Source organism: Lithobates pipiens, unplaced genomic scaffold (assembly GCF_037356315.1).
Source record: "Lithobates pipiens isolate NorthernLeopardFrog02 unplaced genomic scaffold, aLitPip1_a1.2 Scaffold_18, whole genome shotgun sequence".
In the NCBI taxonomy this organism is placed as follows: domain Eukaryota; kingdom Metazoa; phylum Chordata; class Amphibia; order Anura; family Ranidae; genus Lithobates; species Lithobates pipiens.
In genome coordinates this window covers 342,439,599-342,464,615 of record NW_027507758.1, presented here as the reverse complement: position 1 = coordinate 342,464,615, position 25,017 = coordinate 342,439,599, and the positions used below count along the sequence as shown (strand labels likewise).

Genomic DNA, 25,017 nt, shown 5'->3' with positions numbered 1-25,017 from the left:
AATTGTCAAAGTGTGACAGCGGTGAAAACGTAACAATTTCCTGAGCAGGAAGGGGTTGAAAGTGTCTGGTATTGAAGTAGTTAAATGTGAATAAAGTAAGATAAAAAGTCTGTATGTGATGTGCCAAAATACACTTCACTCTGTGGTGCCTTACATGCCTGGTATCTCAAACATGTTATGAGTTTTATTCTTTTAATAAATGAAAGGGGGCGGCACAGTGGTGTAGTAGATAGCATACTCGCCTAACAGTAAAAAGAGTCACTGGTTTGAATCCCAACCACGACACTACCTACCTGGAGTTTGCATGTTCTCCCTGTGCCTGCGTGGGTTTCCTCCGGGTACTCTGGTTTCCTCCCACACTCCAAAGACATGCTGGTAGGTTATTTTTTTTGGTCATTTATGATGGCATGGAAAGATCTGGTAAGAAGTTTGGGCACATTATTGGTGTGCTGTCCCCAGAATAGAGTGTATTTTGGCACATCACATAAGAACAAGAATTGTATGATTTCATCCATGAGCTTTTTATCTTTACTGAATACACGTTTATTTTTCCTTAATGATTTGTTCAGTTGATTGGGAACTTATCTGTGTTCTTTTATGCTGATGTAAAGGGATTATGTTTTCTATATATGGCTTGACCTTATATATATTCAGGTACTTAGTCTGCCGCTTTTCCATTTTCAATTGAAGATACACTTAGCCCAGGAATTCTATTTTTTTTGTTTTGTTTTTAATAAAAGGGCTTTGAGAGCCCAATTAAGCATCTGGCCAAATTATGCTGACATTAAATAGTACTAACTAGTTTATTTTGTATAAAAATGCTCATGATATCAAGAATGTTTCCAGTAACATAATGCACATGTTGCCATTTTCGTTTTTTTAGCACAGTGAGATGGATCAGCAAGCCATCAGGAATTACTCTCAACAAAATACACAATTCCTGGATACTGGTTTTAATGTACTGTATATATGGAGTAAAGTAGAGTGGTCCGCATATGCCACGTTGAATATTTGCATGTGTGTCTCTATGATCTGCATAAAGAATACAATTCAGGAACCGAAGTCATGATTAATATGTTGAAGAGTTAGATCTTTTTAAACTAATTTATACTTTAGTTATTTTAGAGTAGCTGTGTCCAGTATTGTTTTTCCTGTGTAGCAAGTTAATAAAATAAAAGTATATATATTTTTAATACTGTTATAAAAATGCTGCTGCCATTTCAGCTTAGAAATACAACTATATGTTTAAAGTCAGTGACGGTTATCCCTGTGTGACCTGTGTTAAGGCACATTTAAAAAATATTTTTTTGCCTTTATTAAAGGTGATGAGGTTTTAGAATGGAACGGGAAGCCTTTACCGGGTGCAACAAATGAAGATGTTTACAATATCATTTTACAATCAAAATCTGAGCCACAAGTAGAGATCATTGTGTCCCGTCCCATTGGGTAAGAGGCATGCATATAATTCTTTAAATAAACAGTGGTCCTAACCTTTCACACAGCACTACATTTTTTAATCTTTCAATAGTATTTATTGGTTTTAACCGGTAGAAAATACAAGCTACATTTTGAAAACACTGAAAATAGAAACATATTTTGGCCAACACGGTCTACAAGGCATTAAGAGGATATTATGCCAACACCAGTATCACATTGGTTAATGTACCATGGGTGATTAGGTAACTACGTCCAAATTTGACTGAACACAACCTATATGTGATTAGGCATTATTGAGAACATCATAACTTGAAAGTATAACTGTTTAGGTATATTTTGTCCCTAGGCTTGTCACAACAGTACTTATTAGCATGTAAGAGAGAAGAGGGTAGGCGAGAGTCCCACCAGCCACCCCCAATGGGATCATGCTGTGCGTGGGGTGACCATGAGGCCTCCTACCCCTTACTGATCTTTGGTACAAGATTCTAGGGGGAAAAAACTTACAAAGGAAAAGAAAGAAGGAGAGAGGAAAGAAAAGAAAAGGAAGAAATAAGAAGGGGTGGGGGAAGTGCACCCCTGTTGTTCCCTACTTAACTATACTAACAGCTCATAAACCTTCAGACAGATATTTCAACCATGGTTCCCAGATCTTATCAAAGACTGGTTGTTTATCTAGTAAAATTGCCGAGAGCCGTTCATTGATCATGATCCACGACAGCTTCGCTTTCACCAAGTTTAAGGGGATCATGGGCGTCCTCCAGGATCTCGCTACCACTATCCTGGACGCCGTAAAGATAAATTATATACTGTAAGTTTCTTTGTGTGTCCTGGTACTATTTGGTTACCCAACAGTGCCATTGCATTAAAACTTTATAATTCACTCTATCAGTGAGGTATTGATAAATGATTTAGAGACGGATTGCGCTATTTTATAAATGTTTTTTTACCCATTTATCAAATTCCATTGTTGCCTCTATATCCTGTTCCCATTTGTTCATGTAAAATAGTTTTTCCGACTTTGAGAACAAGATACTGTATATTTTTGAGATGTGGCCTGTTTGCTTATCGAAGCACCTGCACAGGTATTCCATTGAGGTGGAAGTTTTGATATCATTTGTACGCTGTAAAGCCTTCATATAAGGCAGGTAGGTGGTATACTTCTGTATCCGGAAGTTGATATTTTTCTATTAGAGTTTGTACCTGGGCCAGGTAGGGTTCAGGCTCTTAATTGCTCTTAATTGCTACCACTATTTCTCCCTCTGTGAAGTCATCTTCCATTAGTTCTACATGTTCCTGTGCTACCTTCGGGAGGGGGATATCATGGAAGAATTTGTCCGCCTGAGTTGTGGGGAACGGGTTTGGTTTCTTATATAATATAGAGAAAAAATGTGAGAATTCCTCTATTATTAATTGAGGATTTTGAGTTAATTTCCTTTCTTGCGTACGCAATCTTGGCATGGTAGGATTCTACAGTCGGGGTGAGTTTCCTGGCCAGGAGCATAGTGGGTTTGTCTCCCAGCGTGTAGAATCGATGTCTAGACCAACGAAGATACTTCCCTTGGTGGTGAGACTAAGGTTTAATGCTGTATGTGCTTCTTCTATTTTATGTCTCAAATCTAGTTGGGGTTTAGACTTATGTTCCTGGACTATGTGTTGTAACTCCTCCTCTTTTTGTTGTATCATTTGTACGTGGTTACGTTTGGTTCTGGAGGCTATTTGAATCAGGTTACCACAAATTGTGGACTTATATGCTGCCCAGTTAACACTGGGGGAGGTTATCAATTGCACGATTGTCAGCAAAATATTGTCATAGGGCAGTCTCTATCTCTGTAAGTATAGTAGGATCATTAAGTAATGAGGCACTCAGACGCCACGTTGAGGGTTTTGGTCTAGTCCACAAGTCAGTTAATGGAATTTGTACTGGAGAGTGGTCAGACCACGAGGTGGACAGTATTTTGGCCGAGTCTACGGAGGGAAGAAGTGATAATGGTGTAAATATATGTTCTATACGTGAGTATGTTTTGTGGACCTGAGAATGAGTGTAATTCCTGGTCATGGGATGAAAGTCTCTTCAGATGTCTATGAGATCATGGGAGTGTAATATCTGAGCCAATTTGCAACCCTGTTTGGGGGTGTGTTTCAATATTGGTTTGTGTTCATTGGTTCTATCCAGGGCTTGGTCTAAGAACACATTGCTATCACCCCCTATTATGATGTGGCCCAGCACATGGGGCATCAATGCTTTGAGCATGGTCTTAAAAAATTGTACTTGGCCCGCATTGGGGGCATAGTATGAGACGAGGGTGATTGTATGTTCGTTTATTTTCCCGACGATCATGATGTATCTTCCCTCTTTACCCTTTAATTACTGTGGTGGGAGTGAACAGGACCCTCTTCGCTATACAAATCGCAACCCCTCCTTTTTTATCTGGGCCGTTAGATAGGTAGAATGTGAGGTATCTGGCATTTCAATATTTGGGGGCTGAGGTACGAGAAACGTGCGTTTCCTGGAGGAGCAGGATGTCTATACCCAATTTGTGATATGTTTGGAAAGCCATAGTTCTTTTCATAGGGGAATTAAGGCCCTGAACATTATGAGTTCATATTTGAGTATGAGAGTGTTGGGTGCTTAACATTAAGGTTCGGCATACTGTACTCGCCTGTTGTAGTTATCCATCTTCACCTCCGAGGTGCTGGTGTTTCGGTTGAGATCTTCTGACTTTGGAACAGGGGTGCACTTAAGAGAAGGGATATAACAGAGAAAAGAGAGAAGCAAGAATTATTGGGGATGAGATAAACTGGACCAAGGTATATCTGCAACCCAGAGACAAAGAAACAGTATCCGCTGATGTAATATTAACAAAATCATGGGGGTTTGGAAAATTAGAGTTCCCATCAGGTAGGATGAGGTTGTCACCACCTTGCCGGGTAACGACAAGCTCACTAACCTGTGGCATGCGTTCCCGCCACGGTCCTTTCCATTTAAAATATAATAAAGGGGTTGTAGGAAACCGGTGGATCTATTTGAGCAAGTAAAGTTTTTAAGTAAACCTGGGGAGGGGCTACCGCCAATTATACTAGTATAACCCACAAAACAACATTTTGTATTTTCATATATTAACGCTCTCCTCCCAAATAGGAGGGACCCCCCCTCCAGGAACAAGGTGGTCACATTAAGGCTTAGTAACATTATCAACTTCTAAGAACTTTAAACAACAGTATAAGTCTCAAAACGCTCGAGGGAAGCCTTTTACAGGCAGTTGGTGATTCTAATTATCACCATGTGGGTAACACTTTCATGTAAGAGTCATCACAATCATCTATTTGGTCCTGCGGGAGGGTGTAGTCTCTTGGAAGAAGATCGCTGGCGTTGGTCCCACAGTGGTAAGATTGGACAACCTCCTGCTTGCTGTGCTCAAGGGGAGAGAGATTCTTTGGAGATCAAACCCAGGCTCATGAGGACTTCCTCTCCATCCGGAAAGTTGGCAAAGGAGTCTTGCCCTTATAGGTGAATGACAAGTGAAATGGAAATGACCAGTGATATTTGATTTGGCGATTAGTAAGCTGGGCCAGTAAAGGTTTCAATGCGCTTCTCTTTTGTATCGTCAATTGAGAAATGTCTGCAAATATTTGTATTGGATGGCCCAGGAGGGTGATGTCACCTCTGACGCGGGTTGTGGACATTATTTTTTCTTTAATTCTATAGAAATGTGGGTTGCCTATGACATTTCTAGGTAGGCCATCTTGTCTAGGAGCCATCAGAGCTCGATGAATTTGATCGATTTCTATGTGATGTGGAGCAATTTCTGGTATCAAGTCCTGCATCAGGATGTGTATAGAATCCTCAAGGTCAGTCACTATTTCCGGTAGGCCACGTATTCTAAAATTGTACTGCCTGGACCTATTCTCCTGGTCTTCAATTTTTGTGTTTGCCTGGTCCAGTTGTTTTTGTAGAGAATAGATCAGGTTAGTGTTCTGATTAACCCTCCTCACTGTGCCATACATCTTAGACTCAATAGTATCCAGCCATTCTCCAATACTATTGAAATCATGCTTCATTTCAGCTGTAATAGACTGGCAGGCTTTTGTTAGCTCTTGCTGGAGTAATGTTGAAAAGCGGGCTAGTAGGACAGAGTCCCCTGAATATGGTGCAAGAGGTAGAGGGGGATGATCGCTCCCTGTGCTCTTCTGGCTTAAAGCTAACTCAGCTATTTCAGCCATGTTTCTGTCCATAGATGAGGTTGGAGAATCAGCACTGTCTATCCCCTCCCCCTGATAAGTATGGGAGGGAGAGAAAGATAAACATGGGGATTCACCCTTCTGTTACTGTATCATGTCATCCTTTGACTGGGATGAAAAGGGATCCCGCTCTCGGTCTGCTTGTGAGGCTGCTGTGTTGTGAGGTGAGGTGGCTCCTTGTGCAGGGAGGGCTATATTTCGCTGTGTCCCACTCACCTGCTTGGCTGTACTCGTCTCTGTCCTCCGGCCCGATGTCATTTTGGATGGGGGAGTCTTATCTGATGCCTGTTCTGTGTTCCACGAGCGGAACAAATAGGTGGGTGGCGGGGGTTTCTTTTTAGCTGGCCCCCTCCGCGCGCATGATGGCGACATAGCATGATGTGGTCCTCGCTCTTTCTGAGGGTTTCTTGGAGGGTTTCGCGGAAGCTGAGAAAGTCCGGAGGCGTGCGGAGCAGGTCAGAACACATGCGCACTCCCGCACTAACAATTTTTAAAAAATTGACCTTTAACGTCTAACCAGATCCTGACATTTTAACACATTCCACTCCTTAACTATAACCCGTTACCTAACATTAAGTTAACTCTTATCAATTTGTCCATCCACTACTACTTTAGCTAATACTTTAGGTAATGTTATCTATAAAAGTGGATACACTCATTGCATGCTTTTTTTTTTTTACACTTGCCTCCAGGGCTGGGCCTTTTGGCTGGGGCTGGGGGAATACCAGCCAAAGGGCCTACCATTCAATTGCACATTGGCACCTGAAGCACTATCAACTTCCCTTTTCCCATTTTATGTTGTCTGTCGTGTTGTTTTTTGTTACACGTACACAGTTTGGCACTTACTCACCCTCGACCAGTAGGGTGTAGGTCCTCGGGCTTTACCTGAAAGTCATGGTGGGGAGGACACATAGCCCTTTGGTCAGATTCTCCCCCTCCCATGGGGTCTTTCTTTGGGGGAGATCCACATGGTACTTGTCAGGCCCCCCTTAGAAAGGAGTCCAGTTTTGGCTGAATGGACCACGATTACCCCAGTCCCCATCAGGAGCTTTGTGCCAAGGGAGACCAGCGCCAGGGTCCTTTCCCTTCGGAGGAAGACCATATATACACCCTGTGCACTTTTTTTGTATGCTCACTTTTTTTTTATGACCTGGTGTTTAGTTATGAGTGTGCTCTCTGTACTGCAGAGCTTCAAAAACAACTGGATACTTACCTGATCCACCTGCAAATACCACACAAATTCTTATAGTTCCAGCATCAATATGATACAGTAAGAGATACAGCTATCTCAATAATAAAACAAAATAATTTGATGAAAACAATGTATTTTGTACATCTCATATATAAGCCAATATTCAAAATTGACTTAGGCACAAAAGTAAACATGTTCACATTAGCTTCTAAGCCTTAGATACTCATTTAGAACAGGTAAACAAATGAATGCATACATATGGGCAAATCTTCCAGAGCTAACTATCCAGGAGCTTGAAACTGTATGTATGTGTGCTTGCACTGTAAAATAATAAGAAAATATGGACTTTAGGTCTTTCCACCCTTCTGAATCTCATTATTGGTCAATCACTATGATATACATCCTCTCTGACCAATATGGTGGTGTGGAAGGTGGCATGGCAAATTTAAGATTCAGGAACTGAGTTTGGAATTTGCATACTATAATTCCTAGAGTCAAAGCAGAAGTAGGGTGCTACTACCCAATATAATCAGAAGATTGTTTAGAGCTACCTGGGTGCGGAGAGGCAGTCACGCAGCTGCAGTAGCAATCATGAGAAAAGATGGTCCTCAACTCCAAAATCTTCAAAATGTATTGATTCTCCATAAAAGACACAGACAGCAAATGTAAACGCATTTCAGCCTAGCAGTAGTAGTAGTGAAAAAGGCCTGCAAGGCTGAAACGCGTTTGCATTTGCTGTCCGTGTCTTTTATGGAGAATCAATACATTTTGAGGATTTTTCAAGAGGAAACAAGGAGTTGCGGACTATCTTTTCTCAGGACTCTTAGCGATTCAGGGCTCATAGGCAGCTCTATATTGTATGCAAACATACATACGGGTTTAGAGGGAGCTCTGTTGTTTATGTAAATATACATGCAGAAATCCTTCTTACATGTAGGTGCCTGCTGTGTATGTCTGAGTTTGGAGCATTTTGAAGTCAACACTGGTACACGCAATTGTCAGGTAAAACTTTTCTCATCTAAGGTTGGCCCAACATACATCAGAATTGCCCATCCACTAATTATTATCAAATCCTGTGGAAGCCTGTTATTGGTAACATACTTATCTTGAGGCTTTCAATCCAATAACTAGACCTGTTTTAAAGCTAGTTTGGCATTTGCATTTGGCAGTTTTATTGATGCCTTGATCAGTTTTTTGCTCTGCCTTTAGTATCCATTTTTTTTGTTTTTTTGAACCATCAAAAAGGAGTCCTAGGTACATTATTTTGTACCATGCAATGCTTTATTGCTAACCATGCTGCAGACAATGACAAGTTTTGTTTCATATTGTTTACAAAGCTGTGGTTATTACAGCATTTTGTAAACTGGATTTGTGTATTTAACCTTCCAACAGAAAGCACTGCTCTGTAGTTTATTGAGCAACCTTAACCTTAAGCTAATAGACCCTAACACCAACTTCTCTCATGCAGAGCATGCCATCCATGTAATTTATCTAGATGTACTGTACTGCGTGTTTCACAATTCTGTTTTTCTCTTGTTTTCCTTCCTTTTTTATCTCCATAACTTGTATATTATGAATCTGTTGAGTAAAGTTAGCATTTTAAGTAAAGAGAGAAACTTGCCTATACCAGTTACACATTTTTTTACCGTAGACATTTAAACACAAATTAAGAAAATTTATTAAAATATTATTATTATTTTTATTATTATTATTGTACAGGATTTATATAGCTCCAACATTAGAGCTTACAATCTAGGAAATATAAGTTCAGTTTTCTAGAATGTTATAAACATAATGCATATATAAACATTTATTAAGACAATAGTAAGTGTAGTAATGAGGTGATCCCCACAATGGGGATAAAAATTTTTTGCAGAAGGGAGTTTAACAAGACATGTAGCCACTCATTAAAATTATAAGAAGAGAGGTTTAACAAACTACGTAGATGGCTTTTTACTGTAAGAGCGGCAAGAATGTGGAATTGCCTTCCACAGGCATGGTCTCAGCATGCATCAATGGTTTCAAAAAACTATTAGATAAGCACCTAAACGACTGCAACATACAGGGATATTCAGTGTAATACTGACATATAATCACACACATAGGTTGGACTTGATGGACTTGTGTCTTTTTTCAGCCTCACCTACTATGTAACTATGTTATTATGTTATGTACATTGCCAATGTAAGGTATAATACCTGGCCTTAAAGATAGACACGTTTTGTAAAGAGTTAATTTCCTCAGAATCCATGGCAGTTAGATGTATAAAAATATCAAATCAATCTACAAAAATAAATATAATACAAAATAAACAATAGAAAATACATAGAACGATCTAATATATTACAGTGATAAAAGTTGATCTCATGTCACACAGCCAAAAGGGAAAGATGAAAAAAAAAAAAGATGGGACGCCTAGGGGATTTCTCTCACATGTATCCCATGTGTCAAAAGAGGGGGTGCAACCTTTGCGGGGCAAGCATAAAGACACACAGCCAAAACTTAGATCCCACTATTCACAAGAGCAAATATCACATGATTCTATATTTTGCCTTTTTAACATACACAGAATCACACAAAAAGCCAGAATAAAAAGAAAACACCTTTTTTGTCACACTTTGGTGGCTGAAAGCTAAATAGGTTGGAAATTTGAGCTGGGAGTTAAAAACCGGAGTTGTGCTTTTGACTGCTGGTGATTGCTGTCACTTTTTAAACAGCATTTTTTTCTTTCCTTCCTTCAGTCTGCTAATTAAGGGGAGTGGTTAATTGACCACTCCCCACGTCAATTTTTTTTTTATTTGAGGCGGGGGTTCCCCTTAATATCCATACCATTCCTGAAGGGCCTGGTAATTGAATTTGGGGGAACCCCACGCTTTTTTTTTAATCAATGACTTTCAATTATAGCCCCGAGTGATTTTAAAGGACTTTTTTTCCTGCAGAAATTACACTTTGTGCAGGGACAGTTCTAAGCACGGGAAATATGCGCCCCTTCACAGGCATACTATAGACACCCCCCAGGTACAAAATTTAAAGGAATATTACACTTTTATTGTTTCACTTTAATCATTATTAAAATCATTGCTCCCGAAAAAACTGCCATTTTTAAAAAAAAATTTGCATTGATCCATGTCCCCTGACCCAGGTCCCCAAACACTTTTTAGGACAATAACTTGCATATTAGCTTTTAAAATTAGCACTTTAGATTTCTCCCATAGACTTGTACAGGGTGTTCCCGGCTTTTCGAATTTGCCGCGAACACCCCAAATTGTTCACTGTTCGCCGAAGAGGCAGTGTTCGACTCGAACACAAAGCTCATCCCTAGTATACAGTAAATTAGCAATAGCTCCAGGATGAATACCGCTGGAACAGTTGTGAGTGGGTTGCCCTTCTGGAAGCTCACATTGTAGATTTGGAGGAGCAAATTGCAAAACTGGCAGAACTGACAACCTGGAAAGGGGTCTTCTGCTCACTGAGCAGGTAGTTAAAGGGGCTGATGTGTAGGGAGGAGGGGTAGGTCAGGAATATCAGGTAGGAAGATGGGTTAATGTAGGCGGTGGGAGTGGTCGGGGCTCCCAGAAAAGAAAGGCCATCCCTGGATTTTAGCACCCAAACAAATTTTCCAAGTTGGGTGAAGATGTGGGGGTGGAAAACTCAGGTGGCAGCCCTAGATGTCACTACTACACCTAACAGCCGGGAGAACAGCCCATCTAGTAGGGGTGGTAAGGGTAGTGCAAGAAGGCCTAGACAGTTGGTGGTAGGGGATTCTGTTATCATAAGGAACGATAGAATCATTTGTCTACAGGATCACTTCAACCGAATGGTTTGCTTTCTCCATGGTGCCAGGGTTCAGTATGTGGTGGACCGGATTGATAAATGACTGGGAGGGGCTAGTCGTGACCCAGGTGTCTTGGTCCATGTTGGAACCAATGACAGAATACATGAAAGGTGGAGACTCAATTTAAAAAACTATGTTGCAAGTTGAAGGGAAGGACCTCCAAGGTGATATTCTCTGACATATTGCCTGTGCCATGTACAGCACAGGAAAGACCGGGGGAGCTTAGAGAACTGAAAGCATGGCTAAAGACATGGTGAAAGACTGAAGGGCACTGGGCTGACTTTTTTGTTGGGGTACAACCTATATGCTAAAGATGATTCACATCTAAATAGAAGGAGGTCTTCTGTGCTTGGGAGAGGTTTATTGGAAGTCTGGAAGAGTATTTAAACTAGGATTGAGATGGGGAGGGTGAATTAGATTATATTGAGGTAGACAGGCCAGACAGGGGTCAGTCCCTAATGGTGGCTGGAATGATGGAAGATGGGGGGAGGGCTATGGCATGCGATAAGAAGGTTCCCGTGTTACAAACAACCATTGGAAATGGTACTATTTGTGCACAAAAAATATGTGAAATACATGTGCAAATTAGGACAATTAAAGTGTTGGTTCACCAATGCCAAGCAAAATAAGTGAGTTGGAAGCTTTGGTGCATGAAGAGAATGTTGCTTTAATTGGTATTGCTGAATCTTTGCTTCATTCTTCATTCTACTGGGCTGTAAATTTTCCTGGCTATGCTCTCGGAGAGACAGGGCAAAACATAAAGTTTGCAGTGTCTGTCTCTATGTGAGAATTGATCTCAAAGCAAGTGTGAAAGAAGACCTAGTTGATGTAGATTGTGAGGCTGAATCATTATGGGTGAAATTGCACATAGGTGTGCACACTACAAAGTTAATCATTGGAGTTTGTTATAGGCCACCCAGTGTTATTTGCACAGATAGAAAGGGCTGAAACAGTGATTATAATGGGGAATTTTAATTACCCTGAAATTGACTGACGTAATGGCACCACTGGAACAGTTAAAGGGCAAAAATGTATAATCCTATTACAAGGCAATTATATGGTACAGTTCATAGAGGCCCCAGTTAGAAATTATGCTCTGATGGACCCGGTAATCTCAAACCATGCAGAGTTTATTACTATTGTTCATATAAAAGAATATTTGGGTACCAGTGACCATAACATGATTTCATTTAACGTTAGCTGTAAACAACAAGCACATACTGGAAAGATAAAAAACACTTTTAATAGGTTTTATTTTTACCCGTTTTAAAATGATGTGGCTCATGACCAAAGTTCAAAAAAGCTATAAATAATAAGAAACAAGTGTTTGAACATATAGAGATGAAGGAGTACTGTCATTTAAATGTTACTAGGAATATAACACAATATTTAGGCCGCAAAAATTCATAATGAATGAGAGATTGCAAAAGATAGTAGGATAAGCCCCCAAAAATTCTTCAAATATATTAATAATAAAAAGACCAGGTCTGAGCATGTAGGTCCTTTACAAAATAATTTAGATTGGATGACTAGAGACAAAGAGAAGACAAATTTATTAAATACCTTGTTCAGCTCTGTGTATACAAAGGATCATGGGGAAGCTCATGTCGATAATGGGGATGATATTGATAAAGTCTCAAATGAATCACAATGGCTCAAAATGTATATGGTCCAGAAATATTTAGACAGAATACAAGTAAATAAAGCACCTGGACCAGATGGCTTACACCCACAGATCCTAAAAGAATTGAGCTTGATAATTTCAAAGTAATTGTTTTCAAATTTTTAGGGACTCTTTAATGACTGAGATGGTACCACTAGATTGGCGTTAGGCCAACATGGTGCCTATATTTAAAAGGGGGGCAAAGACTTTACCAAGTTACTGTAAACCTGTTAGTTTACCTTCTATAGTTGGGAAGATACTGGAGAGTTTAATAAAATACAACATAGATGAGTTTTGCTAGATAAAAAATATTTTAAGCAAAAGTCACATGGATTCATGAAAGACAGAAGTGACCAAACTAATCTGAGGTCTAGAGGCTTGTAAATGGATTTACAACTATTCAGAGAGTAGTGGTTAATGATTCATACTCTAAATGGTCTAAGGTTATTAGTGGTGTACCCCAAGTTTCAGTATTGGGACCCTTACATTTTAATATATTTATAAATGATATAGGGCCTAGGATAGTGTATATGGAGGTTTTCTATTTGTTTGTATGTGTGTGTGTGTGTTTTTTTTTGTGTTGGTCGAGCTGGATGGACTTGTGTCTTTTTTAAACCAGATTAACTATAACTATATGTAACTATGTAGCCTATGAAATAAGATGAAACATAATTAAAAAAAGAAGAGTGAGAGTTGAGAAGACATGACATCCATAAGCCTAAGGAACTCAAACTATACCTGCCATTAAGTGCCTAAAAATTCAGCTAGCATTCAGTAGTTGAATTTGCCATCCCATCAATGTATCCTAAAAGTAAACCAATAGAAAAAACATCAACATCCAACCATGATGTCTAGCCAACTACAATCCAATATAAACAAGTCAAATACTTTAAAGAAAGTCCCCAGTTGCACACAAAAAAACAAAATGCCTACCACCTTTTTTTTTTAATGTTCTGTCTCTCTTTTTTTTTTCTTTTTTGGCTGTTTGACATGATTTTATATTTTTTAACTGGAATGTAATAATAGTTTTGTATGTATTTTCTATTGTTTGTTTTGTGTTATGTTTATGTTGATGTTTATTTTTTTAGATTGATTTGATTTATTATACAGTGCCTTGCGAAAGTATTTGGCCCCCTTGAACTTTTCAACCTTTTGCCACATTTCAGGCTTCAAACATAAAGATATAAAATTTTTATCTTTTGTGAAGAATCACCAACAAGTGGGACACAATTGTGAAGTGGAACAAAATCTATTGTATTTTTGAAACTTTTTTAACTAATAAAAAAATGAAAAGTGGGGCGTGCAAAATTATTCGGCCCCCTTGCGTTAATACTTTGTAGAGCCACCTTTTGCTGCGATTACAGCTGCAAGTCGCTTGGGGTATGTCTCTATCAGTTTTGCACATCGAGAGACTGAAATTCCTGCCCATTCTTCCTTGCAAAACAGCTCGAGCTCAGTGAGGTTGGATGGAGAGCGTTTGTGAACAGCAGTTTTCAGCTCTTTCCACAGATTCTCGATTGGATTCAGGTCTGGACTTTGACTTGGCCATTCTAACACCTGGATACGTTTATTTGTGAACCATTCCTTTGTAGATTTTGCTGTATGTTTGGGATCATTGTCTTGTTGGAAGATAAATCTCCGTCCCAGTTTCAGGTCTTTTGCAGACTCCAACAGGTTTTCATCCAGAATGGTCCTGTATTTGGCTGCATCCATCTTCCCCTCAATTTTAACCATCTTCCCTGTCCCTGCTGAAGAAAAGCAGGCCCAAACCATGATGCTGCCACCACCATGTTTGGCAGTGGGGATGGTGTGTTGAGGGTGATGAGCTGTGTTGCTTTTACGCCAAACATATCGTTTTGCATTGTGGGCAAAAAGTTCGATTTTGGTTTCATCTGACCAGAGCACCTTCTTCCACATGTTTGGTGTATCTCCCAGGTGGCTTGTGGCAAACTTTAGACAAGACTTTTTATGGATATCTTTGAGAAATGGCTTTCTTCTTGCCACTCTTCCATAAAGGCCAGATTTGTGCAGTGTACGAATGATTGTTGTCCTATGGACAGACTCTCCCACCTCAGCTGTAGTTCTCTGCAGTTCATCCAGAGTGATCATGGGCCTCTTGGCTGCATCTCTGATCAGTCTTCTCCTTGTCTGAGCTGAAAGTTTAGAGGGACGGCCAGGTCTTGGTAGATTTGCAGTGGTCTGATACTCCTTCCATTTCAAAATGATCACTTGCACAGTGCTCCTTGGGATGTTTAAAGCTTGGGAAATCTTTTTGTATCCAAATCCGGCTTTAAACTTCTCCACAACAGTATTATGGACCTGCCTGGTGTGTTCCTTGGTCTTCATGATGCTCTCTGCGCTTTCAACAGAACCCTGAGACTATCATAGAGCAGGTGCATTTATACAGAGACTTGATTACACACAGCTGGATTCTATTTATCACCATCAGTCATTTAGGACAACATTGGATCATTCAGAGATCCTCGCTGAACTTCTGGAGTGAGTTTGCTGCACTGAAAGTAAAGGGGCCGAATAATTTTGCACGCACCACTTTTCAGTTTTTTATTTGCTAAAAAAGTTTAAAATATCCAATAGATTTCGTTCCACTTCACAATTGTGTCCCACTTGTTGGTGATTCTTCTTAAAAAATTTAAATTTTATATCTTTATGTTTGAAGCCTGAAATGTGGCAAAAGGTTGAAAAGTTCAAGGGGGCCGAATACTTTCGCAAGGCACTGTACATATAACAGGCAGGGATCCTGAGAAAGTGAACTCTTTGCAAAATGTGTCGACCCTCGACACCAAATATTACACTATACATTGGCTATATATATATATATATATATATATATATATATATATATATATATATATATATATATTATGCTTTTTGTTTTAACGAGTTTTTGAATAAAGTTATTGGTATTTTAGTCATTTTGTGTGATTTCTTGGTGGCACATATAAAGTCTCACTTACCCACCCTAGCCCTTTTTGAACAAGAAGTGGTTATTTAACATCTTCCCGCCCGGCCTACAATAAAATGATGACTGGGAGGGACATTTGCTGTTCTGGGTGGACTTCATATGAGATCCTCCCCAGATCACTCCTTGTGCATGTCCCATGGGCCGCGATCTGTCAATTGCTGTGTTCGTTGCACACAGTGGATGGACAGGTCAGTGTACCGGCCCACTGTTGGTACCACGTGATCCATCATTATTTAAGAGGTCTTTTTAATTTAGCAAAAAATAAAAATCCCAGTGGTGATTAAATATCAGTAAAACAAAGCTCTATGTAAAAAAATAAATAAAAATGTCATATGGGTACACTGTTGCATGACCACGCAAGGAAGGGGCTGAAAGTGCTTGATATTGAAGTGGTTAACTAGAGATGGTGTCTCCTGAGAAATGTGTATAGACAGGGTGCCCCAACTCTACATACATTTAAAAGATGAGTTTCCCATTCGATAAGATGGACTACTGCAATTTGTATTTCATGACTGCTCGGGTTTCTTTATTGAATGTCTAGTAAGACTGGATCAAAGGAATATATATTTTATTTATTATTTCTTTTCAAATATTCTGCCTGTTAGTCAACATATGAATAGTATCTATGACTTTTATAAACTCTTGAAGTGGTAGTAAATTCTGTACTGTGACTATCTCCTAAAAGGAGATATTCAGAGTGCATGCAGCCACTGATATCACCAGTGCATGCACTTTGAAGGTCTGGCATCCTGTGCCAGACCTTCAGAGCCCATGCTGTAAATGGCAGCTCCTGCATGCATGTGTGAGAGATGTCATTGCACCAGTGGCCACTTATGTAGTCAGAGGCCGCAAACCCTGAAGGAAGACCAGGGGAAGATGGAAGCCCGCTCAGCAGTGACAGCGCTGTGGTGGAGGGCTTCGTTTTAAGGCAAGTCTCTCAAAATGCATACTAGAACGTGATATTTCCTTGCAGGAGATTTTTTCTTTTCTTCAACTGCAGCTTACTATCGCTTATGAACTATAAATTAAGACACTTGGGGTTGGATTACTAAAAGGGAATAGGCAGTTTATTTTGCAAGGGAATTTTCCCTTAACTTAGTGAATGAGTTGAAGCTCTGCTGTATTCAGTCAAGTGCATGTGTTTGATTTTCCTTGCACATGATTGGGTATTTTTTTTACAACATTATTCTTTAACACATGCACTAAGCTAAGGAAAAAATCTCTTCCAAACTAAAAATACTCTTGAAAAGTGAACATTCTCTTTCACTTTAGTAACAGAACCCCAAGATATCATGGCAAATAGATTCCGAAAGAATTCTCTGTGCTGTCTATAGCAAGCATGCACATTCTTCTTTTCATACTGTCTATTCAGAAAGGAAGGAACTGGTTGTTGACTGAACAGTGATTTTTTTACGTAATATCAGGGCTTTTTTCACAGAAAATAGGTGCAGGAACTCATTTAATGGTGGTGTCGGCATCTGCAATGCACCCGGGCACCTGCATCTAACTTGTCCCCATCCCGCACTCAGTGGGAGTCAGCTCTGATCTGTGGGAGCAGTTAGGAGACAAGCTTTCACAGAAGTCAGATTTCTGTGGTTACAAGTGATATTGGTGAACAGGGACCAGAGGGCGTGAGCCAGAGGTGGTGGGAACTAAGTTCCACCAGGTTCCAGCTAAAAAAAGCCCTGCGTAATAGTAATAGTTTGATAGATGTTTGTAGTCTCTGATAGTAAATACTGTATGTTGTGCTAACCCTGTATAAGTTTAGCTCTTTTAATTTACTGAGAAAAGTATTAAATACCACAATGGTTTTGTTTTCTTTCTGTTCACTCCAGAGACATTCCAAGGATCCCAGAAAGCTCCCATCCACCATTAGAATCTAGTAAGTGTTCAGTTTTCTTTATCGTATTTATTAGCATGTTGCTAGACAAATGGTTGAAACAAATACATTTTTTCTATAAAAAAAATTGTAAGATTTGAACTCTCTCATGCAGCAAAATGGTACAGGACTACACTTCATATGTCAATAATATGGGTATATATAGCCATATGTGCACCACTTAGAGATTTAATCTATGACCTGAATAAGTAAATTTGAGAATGTAATTTAACTGTACTCTATGGTCGCATGATCTTCCTTGAGGTTTTTATCTTGCTCTACAATGCCTGTGGAAGGAGTCAGTTGGAGCCAACAGAACACTGCAGTAATGCCCACTCAACATCCATTGACATTTAGCAGACATTATGCCTATATAAACTAGTATACAGTACAGGACAATAAACAAGATGCTGCATGCTACATGTGTTTAAAGTCCAGACCACAATGGCATGTCTGAGCTCCCTTTCCATACACCTGTGACCTAAAATAAAGGAGTGGTAACTTTACAGTGTAGCGCTAAGAACTTCCAGAGAAGTTGAACAAAATTCCTCAGATGATACCTGCCAGTACACAACATGGACAGGATGATAAAAACAATGCAGCCCTCTTAAGTTTGGGGAATCTTCCAACTGCAGAAACAAAATTAAACCAAGGGTGCAAACAACTAGTGCATTAGATACAACATTTTATTAAAAGACATAAAAAGTATATACTCATAAAGGAAATAGTGATAACAGCATTATGGGCATGCGCTTCTCTGGTTTGAGATTGCAGGTCACATCAGAGAGCTTCACGGGCCACATATTGAGCACCCCTGCCCTAAAGCCCAAGTGTGTTTAACTGACAGTCTGAAAAGTGACTCTCTCAGTGAGTTTTGTGATAGACTGGGCATCCGCAAACAGGAAGTGAACATACTGCAATACCCTTCAGTGAAGATGCAGTGAAGTACAGAGCAACAACATTTTCAATCAAGCACCAGAGGCTTAAAGCAGAGGGCCACCCTAAAAAAAAATTACAATTGTTTCTAAAAATCTTAAAAAAAAAAAATGAAGACTATTTTTTTTAACTTACCAGAAATGGCTGTTGCCAGGCAGATCGTCCTAATCTGCCACTTCTTACACCGCGGTAATCTTCAGTCTTCTCCTTCTCATGTTGTCTTCTGGGGAATGGGGCGCACTGTGTTGTGGGAACTCTGTGTGTCCCAGAACACAGCCAGACATTCACAAAGTGCTGCGCGACTCACGCATGCGCAGTAGGAAATGGGCAGTGAAGCCACAAGGCTCCACTGCCTGTTTCCCTTAGTTAGAATGGCGGCGCTGGGAGCCAAGGGACGGGTCGGCCTCGGGCAGCCGAAAACGCGGGCACCCTGGACAGGTAAGTGTGCTTATTAAAAGTCAGCAGCTTCGGTGTTTGTAGCTGCTGTCTTTTTAAAATATTTTTTTCAGCTGGCCCACTGCTTTAAGCAGATGGGTTTAGAAATGGATGAAAATGAATGAGTTCTTCTTTAACTGACTCACTATTACAGCTGGAGACATCCACATAAATAGAATTTTCAGACAAAGTTCAGCAACAGCAGCTTGCACTTTTCTTTCAGTACAGGCTTCCTACAGTTAACTACTATAAACGGATATTTCTCTCATGCAAATTTTTGTCTCAGATGAAAATAGTCAGTATTGCCCATAGCATCCATTCATACAGAGATTCACTTTACAATTGTTATTTTTCTGCAAAACAGACAGACTTGATCTGAGGCACATTGACAAATAAGGCTAATTGTGTTTCTACAAAATTCACTTTAGCTTTATTATTATAAACCGGTACATGGCTTTATAATGGAACACATGGCAGCATAAGTGGCTGAGACTTATGGAGTAAACATAATACAGAAATCACAATAGCAACAGCACAATTTATCACTCTTGCATACATTTCATTCAGTTATTTCGTAATCACTTGAGTCCTTGGCACCGCTTTAAAATGGCACTAGAATAGTGGCTATGTGTCCCAGTGCTGTTTTAAAGTGGCAGCGGGGATCTGTGGATCTCAGCGCAGGCAAGCACTGGAACCACCGGCTGCCTTTGATATCTGGAATACAATGCTATGCCCAGAAGCTGAAACAATCGGCTCCTGAGCTTCGGATGCTTTCACAGAGTGCTTTAAATGTGGAATTCAAGTAATGAATGGAATACAGTTTTAGACTAAATTGTAATTGTTTTGCAAATGCAGCTCATTTAATGTAATCCGTGTTTCCATATGTGTAAGGTTCAAGTTCTTTTGAATCTCAGAAGATGGACAGGCCTTCAATATCTGTTATATCTCCAACCAGCCCCGGAGCACTTAAAGATGCACCTCAGGTCTTGCCAGGGCAGCTGTCTGTAAGTATATGTCTGTATATCTGGCAATGTTTGTGTGACATGTTTCATTAAAAAGGTCACTTAAAACTGAACTCCAGGCGAACAGCTAAAGACACAGTTTATATGGGAATTATTTTACACACCTAAGAATTTTGAATTGTGTGTAGCCCATCTTGTGAACAAATCGCCTATCCCAGCCCTTACTGGCCAAGCTTGAGTACTTCTTCGCAGGAGGTTAGAGAATACTTTTTAATGCAGATGTACTGATTATATGGTGTTTTGTTTTCTGGAGTTCAGCTTCAAGTATGGAGTGCAACTTCAAGTATGTTAACAACCATGGCATGAGATGTTAAGTAATAACATTTTGACAAATGCTTTAATTGAACCGTTCCCCAAAACTGTATTTTGCCCTAAAAGCTCAAAAAAAAAAAAGCTCAATGAACTTTGGGATTTTTGATACTCAATTCTCCACATTTTACATTATCATTTCTACAGCTAAGCCTCACAGGCTTGTCTGTACAGTCCAGTGCTCTATGGTGGAACCACTGTCCTCTGGAGTGGTTGGGTGCCAATATTTTACCCTGTAGGAGGATTTATCAAACATTTTTTTTAGAGAGCGCCCCACATTTTATATATGTTATGTAGAGGGGCACTCCCCCTGCCCTGACTTTCCTATTTTTTTTTCTTTCCTTCAACTCTTCTGCTACTTTGGTTGAAATATTTTTTCTGGGTACTTAATTTTGTAGTAGAATACCATTGTAAAATAAAGTTCATAATGTACAGTATATGACTTTAGCCACTTAAGTCCCATACCATTTTGCAGGCCAAAGATCAGAGCACTTTTTGCGATTTGGCACTGCGTCGCTTTAACTGACAATTGAGCTGTCATGCGATGTGGCTCCCAAACAAAATTGATGTCCTTTTTTTCCCCACAAATAGAGCTTTCTTTTAGTGTTATTTGATCACCCCTGCGTTTATTTTTTGCGTTATAAACAAAAAAAGAGCGTCAATTTTGAAAAAAAAAAAATTGAAAAATAAATATCCCCCAAAAATATATAAAAAATATATTTTTTTCCTCAGTTTAGGCTGATACGTATTCTTCGACATATTTTTGGTAAAAAAAATCACAATAAGCAATTGATTGGTTTGCGTAAAAGTTATAGCGTTTATAAAATAGGGGATCGTTTTATGGCATTTTTATTAATAATTTTTTTTTTTACTAGTAATGGCGGCGATCAGCGATTTTTATCGTGACTGCGACATTATGGCGAACACATCGGAAATTTTTGACACATTATTGGGACCATTGTCATTTATACAGCAATCAGTGCTATACAAATGCACTGATTCCTGTGTAAATGACACTGGCAGTGAAGGGGTTAACCACTAGGTGACAGTGTAGGGGTTAAGTGAGCCCTGGGGAGTGTTTCTAACTGTGGGGGGCGTGGTTGTGTATGACACGTCACTGATCTCTGCTCCGATCACAGCAGAGATCAGTGACGCTGTCACTAGGCAGAACGGGGAGATGCTTGTTTATATTAGCATCTCCCCGTTCTTCCTCCCCGTGAAACGATCACGGGTATCCTTGCAGCGATCGAGTCCTCGGGACCCACGATCGGACTAACGGAGGTCCCGACCAGGGCGGCACACACGTGATGGCATGGCAGAAAATTTAAAGGGACGTACCTGTATGCCCATTTGCCTGTCCATACCGTTCTGCCGACGTATATCGGTGTGCGCCGGTCGGGATGTTGTTAAAGAAACATATTTTTCCTTTTTAAAGTATTTTTAAAGAGCCTTCCATGTGACGATGCCGACCAAGTTAAATCTGTCTAGTCCATAATGTCAGTGTTGGACAGAGAGTAGAGAGTAGAGAAAGTAGTAGAGATTTCAAATTCTTGGAGTGGAGATGCTTGCAGAAGCCTTGACAGCTCAGGATCATGGGTAGAAAGTACTGGGCTGGGGGGTGGATGGTGTATGGGGGGGTGGGCTGGGGGGTGTTCGGTGTTAGGTAATTTTTACAGAAAATCTGTAAAGATGACCTAACACTTCAAATATAGATATTTATAGGTTTTAATATCACAGTGTGCAAAGTGCAGCAATCTACAGCATGCATTCAGAATTGTATTTTCCCTAATCTGACTCCAATAGATAATTGTACACTTTGGGTTTCTATGTTTCTTTTTTTTAGTAAACACCCAAGTTGTACATATTCATAAACAGAAAAAATTCAGTTCCAAGAGATATACAAAGTCAAGCAATCCATAGTAACCATTTAGATGTTTCAGATTTGAATTGACTTAAGTTAGTTAAGAAATTAAATCTAAATTATGAACATAGGTTATTTTTAGCATTCAAAGAATCAACTAGTCAGTTGATGAGGATTGGACAGATCACCATATCGTATACTTTGTAGGCTAATTTTAATTGCCTAATTTATCCTCTTAATCTCTAAATTGCAATTTATCAGCAGGTTGTAACTTCTGGTACCTGAAAGACAGTTTATGTTTACAAAGTATCATATTTGCTCAATATTTGATATTGATATTTGCAATATCAGATCTGGAAAGAATAGAAACAGTTTGAGAACTGCCTAGCATTATGTATTAGTAAAACATATTATATATTTAATTAAAGCGGTATTAAACCCCAAAACAAAAATGAAATATGTTGCAGTGCTAAGATGTGGGGAATGTGACGAAACGTCCCTACACTCCGCTTGAGTGCTTTCATCATTTACCGCTTCCTCCCAGTCTGAATATAGATATCAGATGCTCCCAAGCACAAAACAAGATGAGACTTGTTTCACTGCTAACATGGACTGATTTATTAGAAACAAAATGACAAATATGTATAATACAGTAGAACAGGCGGTCCCCCCCTCCTGCTCATATTATTCTAACAATATAACTGTAGCCAGAAACAGAATTGACATGAGCTGGAGGGGGGGAACTCCTCTTCTACTGTATTATAAATACTTGTCATTTTGGTTTTAATAAATCAGTCCATGTTAGCAGTGAAACAAGTCTTGTCTTGTTTTGTGCTTGGGAGCATGTGATATCTATATTCAGACTGGAAGGAAGTGGTATCTGTCGAAAGCACCCAAGCGGAGTTTAGGGACGTTTCGTCACATTCACCACATCTTAGCACTGCAACATATTTCATTTTTGTTATCCGCCCGCTGAGCAGGCGGATGACAGGTCCACTATGCAGAGCAGACACGGCACAGCCCCGCTGTTCTCTATGGGGCTGTCAGATGGAAACGAACCACCTGTCTGTTTCCATTCAACTGTCATCCGATCCGCCTAATGGGGGGGGGATCCAGCTTTCCCCCAGCTGTTTTTTGCAGACAGGTGCCACTCCATAAAGAGCAATGGCTGGTTTGATCAGGTGCACCTTAAAAACTGACAGGTGGATTCGATCGAACCGCCCATGTGAAACCGGCCTTAGCAAGATTTCCCTTTACTTCCTGTCCCGTAGCCAAAGCAGGAAATGATAGGGAATCGCTCCAAAGTGAGTGAATCCAGGGGTGTCCCTGGGGTCATCAGAACTAGTGTCCCCATTAGAAGATTTACCCTGTATAACTTTTCTGATGTCAACACAAAGAATTTGGGATTTTCTTTTACTTTACCAGGACAAATTGCAAAACTAAAAAATGTTTTGCCTTTAGTTACAAACTAACTTCAGTTAACACTTTTATAAGCAGCTACAGCAAACAGTTTTTTTTTCTTTCCCTTTTGGAATAAAGCATTTACATAAATGAATAAAAGCCAACCTTTATAAAGACCCCTGTCCATTTGAAATATTTTGTCTTGACCCTCTAGTTGTTACTTTGTTTGGACAGCTTGGTCTGTTAAAGTAAGTTGAAAAAAAAGACATTTACTAGCTGGATCACAAGGTGAAAATAAAGGAAAAGAGTCAGAAAAAAAACCTAATGCAGCCACCACATCTATGAATTCATAAGCTGCAATTGAAAAAATGTTTGGTTTTGGGTTTCATATTGCTTTAATATATACAGTAGGCCATCAGGCCACAGGGGAAATTAATAATAATAATAATAATAATAATAATAATAATAATAATAATAATAATAATACAAATAACAATATTTTGTTATCCAAGCTTTACTTAACTTTAATCCAGGATTCACACATTTTTCAGTTGAATACTATTTAAAATTGTGTGAATATTGCTTCATAGGTCTACAAATATTGGGGTAAAACAATTTTTAAATCCAAAATCTTGGATTTTATAGTATGAGCATAGTACGAGTATGTGTTTTTTATCTATTGCAAGCGTGAACATGAACTGTGCTATTATACATCTCAAAAAATATACTCATATTAAAATCATAGAAAAAAAATCTCCCTTTTTTTTTACCCCTACGTAATCTATTTTCATTTCAAAATGCTTTTCATTAGTTCTTCTAAGAAAATTGTGCATTAGAGACTGTCGCCTTCAGGGTAAAGTGCATTTCGTAGTGTGTGCGCAATATGTGTTATTCACATTGCTAATAGCATTTTTCTTAATGGGTCTTAAAACATTCTCGGACTTTAGAAATGTTTTCTATAAAAGTTAGTCAAGCTTGTATTCTTTAGCATAAAAAAAAATACACAAAAGTTATCACTACATGGATATTTAGTTTCTTCTTGGTATGGAAAGGCCCTTTAGAAATTACAATCTTTTTGATATTTCCTTTTTTGTAATGTACAGTAGCTTTATTAAGCTTTTTTTTGTAATTTTTTTTGCCGTTTTAATCAGCACAGGAGAAATGTAAAAAATGACTGGGGAATTGGTAAATCAGCTGTTAATAAGTTGTACATGAAGTCCAGAGTGTTTCTGCACACATGCACCTAGCCAAAAAGCTTGACAAAAAGAGGGCAAGCACCCCTAGTTACCGTTTCACTTGAAGTGTAACTGTGCCCAGACTATTAACATTAATGTATTGATATATTTTTCTAACAAGCAGTAAAAACTTTAAAGCAAGCCCAACGTGAACTCTATACTCTACTGCAAACACTGTGGAAAAAATACCCATTAATATAAGTTAGGTTTTTCTACGCTCTCATCAGTGTAATCTTCATTAAAAAAATGACACCATGGCCTCATTTATCCTCTGCTGGGCTCTGTTCTCCATGTTTCACCTCATGTGGCCAGACCATTTTTAGAATTTCTCACTTTTTTTGTCATGTTTCACTTGCACTAATATATTAGTTAAAAATTAATGAAAAAATTATAAACAAACACCACAAATGCATATTGTATATACCCGCATAATCCCACAAAACCAAAATTATAAACCAAAGTGTATTACATAAAAGACAAAAGTCAATGCATTGGTGAAAATCAATCCTAGCAGCCGCAATAATCAGTATTTAAACTCTTCAAATGTATTCCACCTCATTCTCTTTCCACCATATTATTATTTGTATGAG

General features: G+C 39.1%; 1 protein-coding gene across 2 annotated transcripts in view; it reads left to right on the top strand.

Annotated features, from left to right (window-relative positions):
* RIMS1 (regulating synaptic membrane exocytosis 1) overlaps window positions 1–25,017 on the top strand; it is a 460,575-nt gene that overhangs the window by 103,078 nt on the left and 332,480 nt on the right. For both annotated transcript variants that reach the window (XM_077487395.1, XM_077487390.1), the window contains 3 exons: window positions 1,323–1,446; window positions 17,185–17,231; window positions 19,491–19,603. In XM_077487395.1, the coding sequence (XP_077343521.1) occupies window positions 1,323–1,446; window positions 17,185–17,231; window positions 19,491–19,603 (284 nt within the window). The remainder of the gene's footprint in view (window positions 1–1,322; window positions 1,447–17,184; window positions 17,232–19,490; window positions 19,604–25,017) is intronic.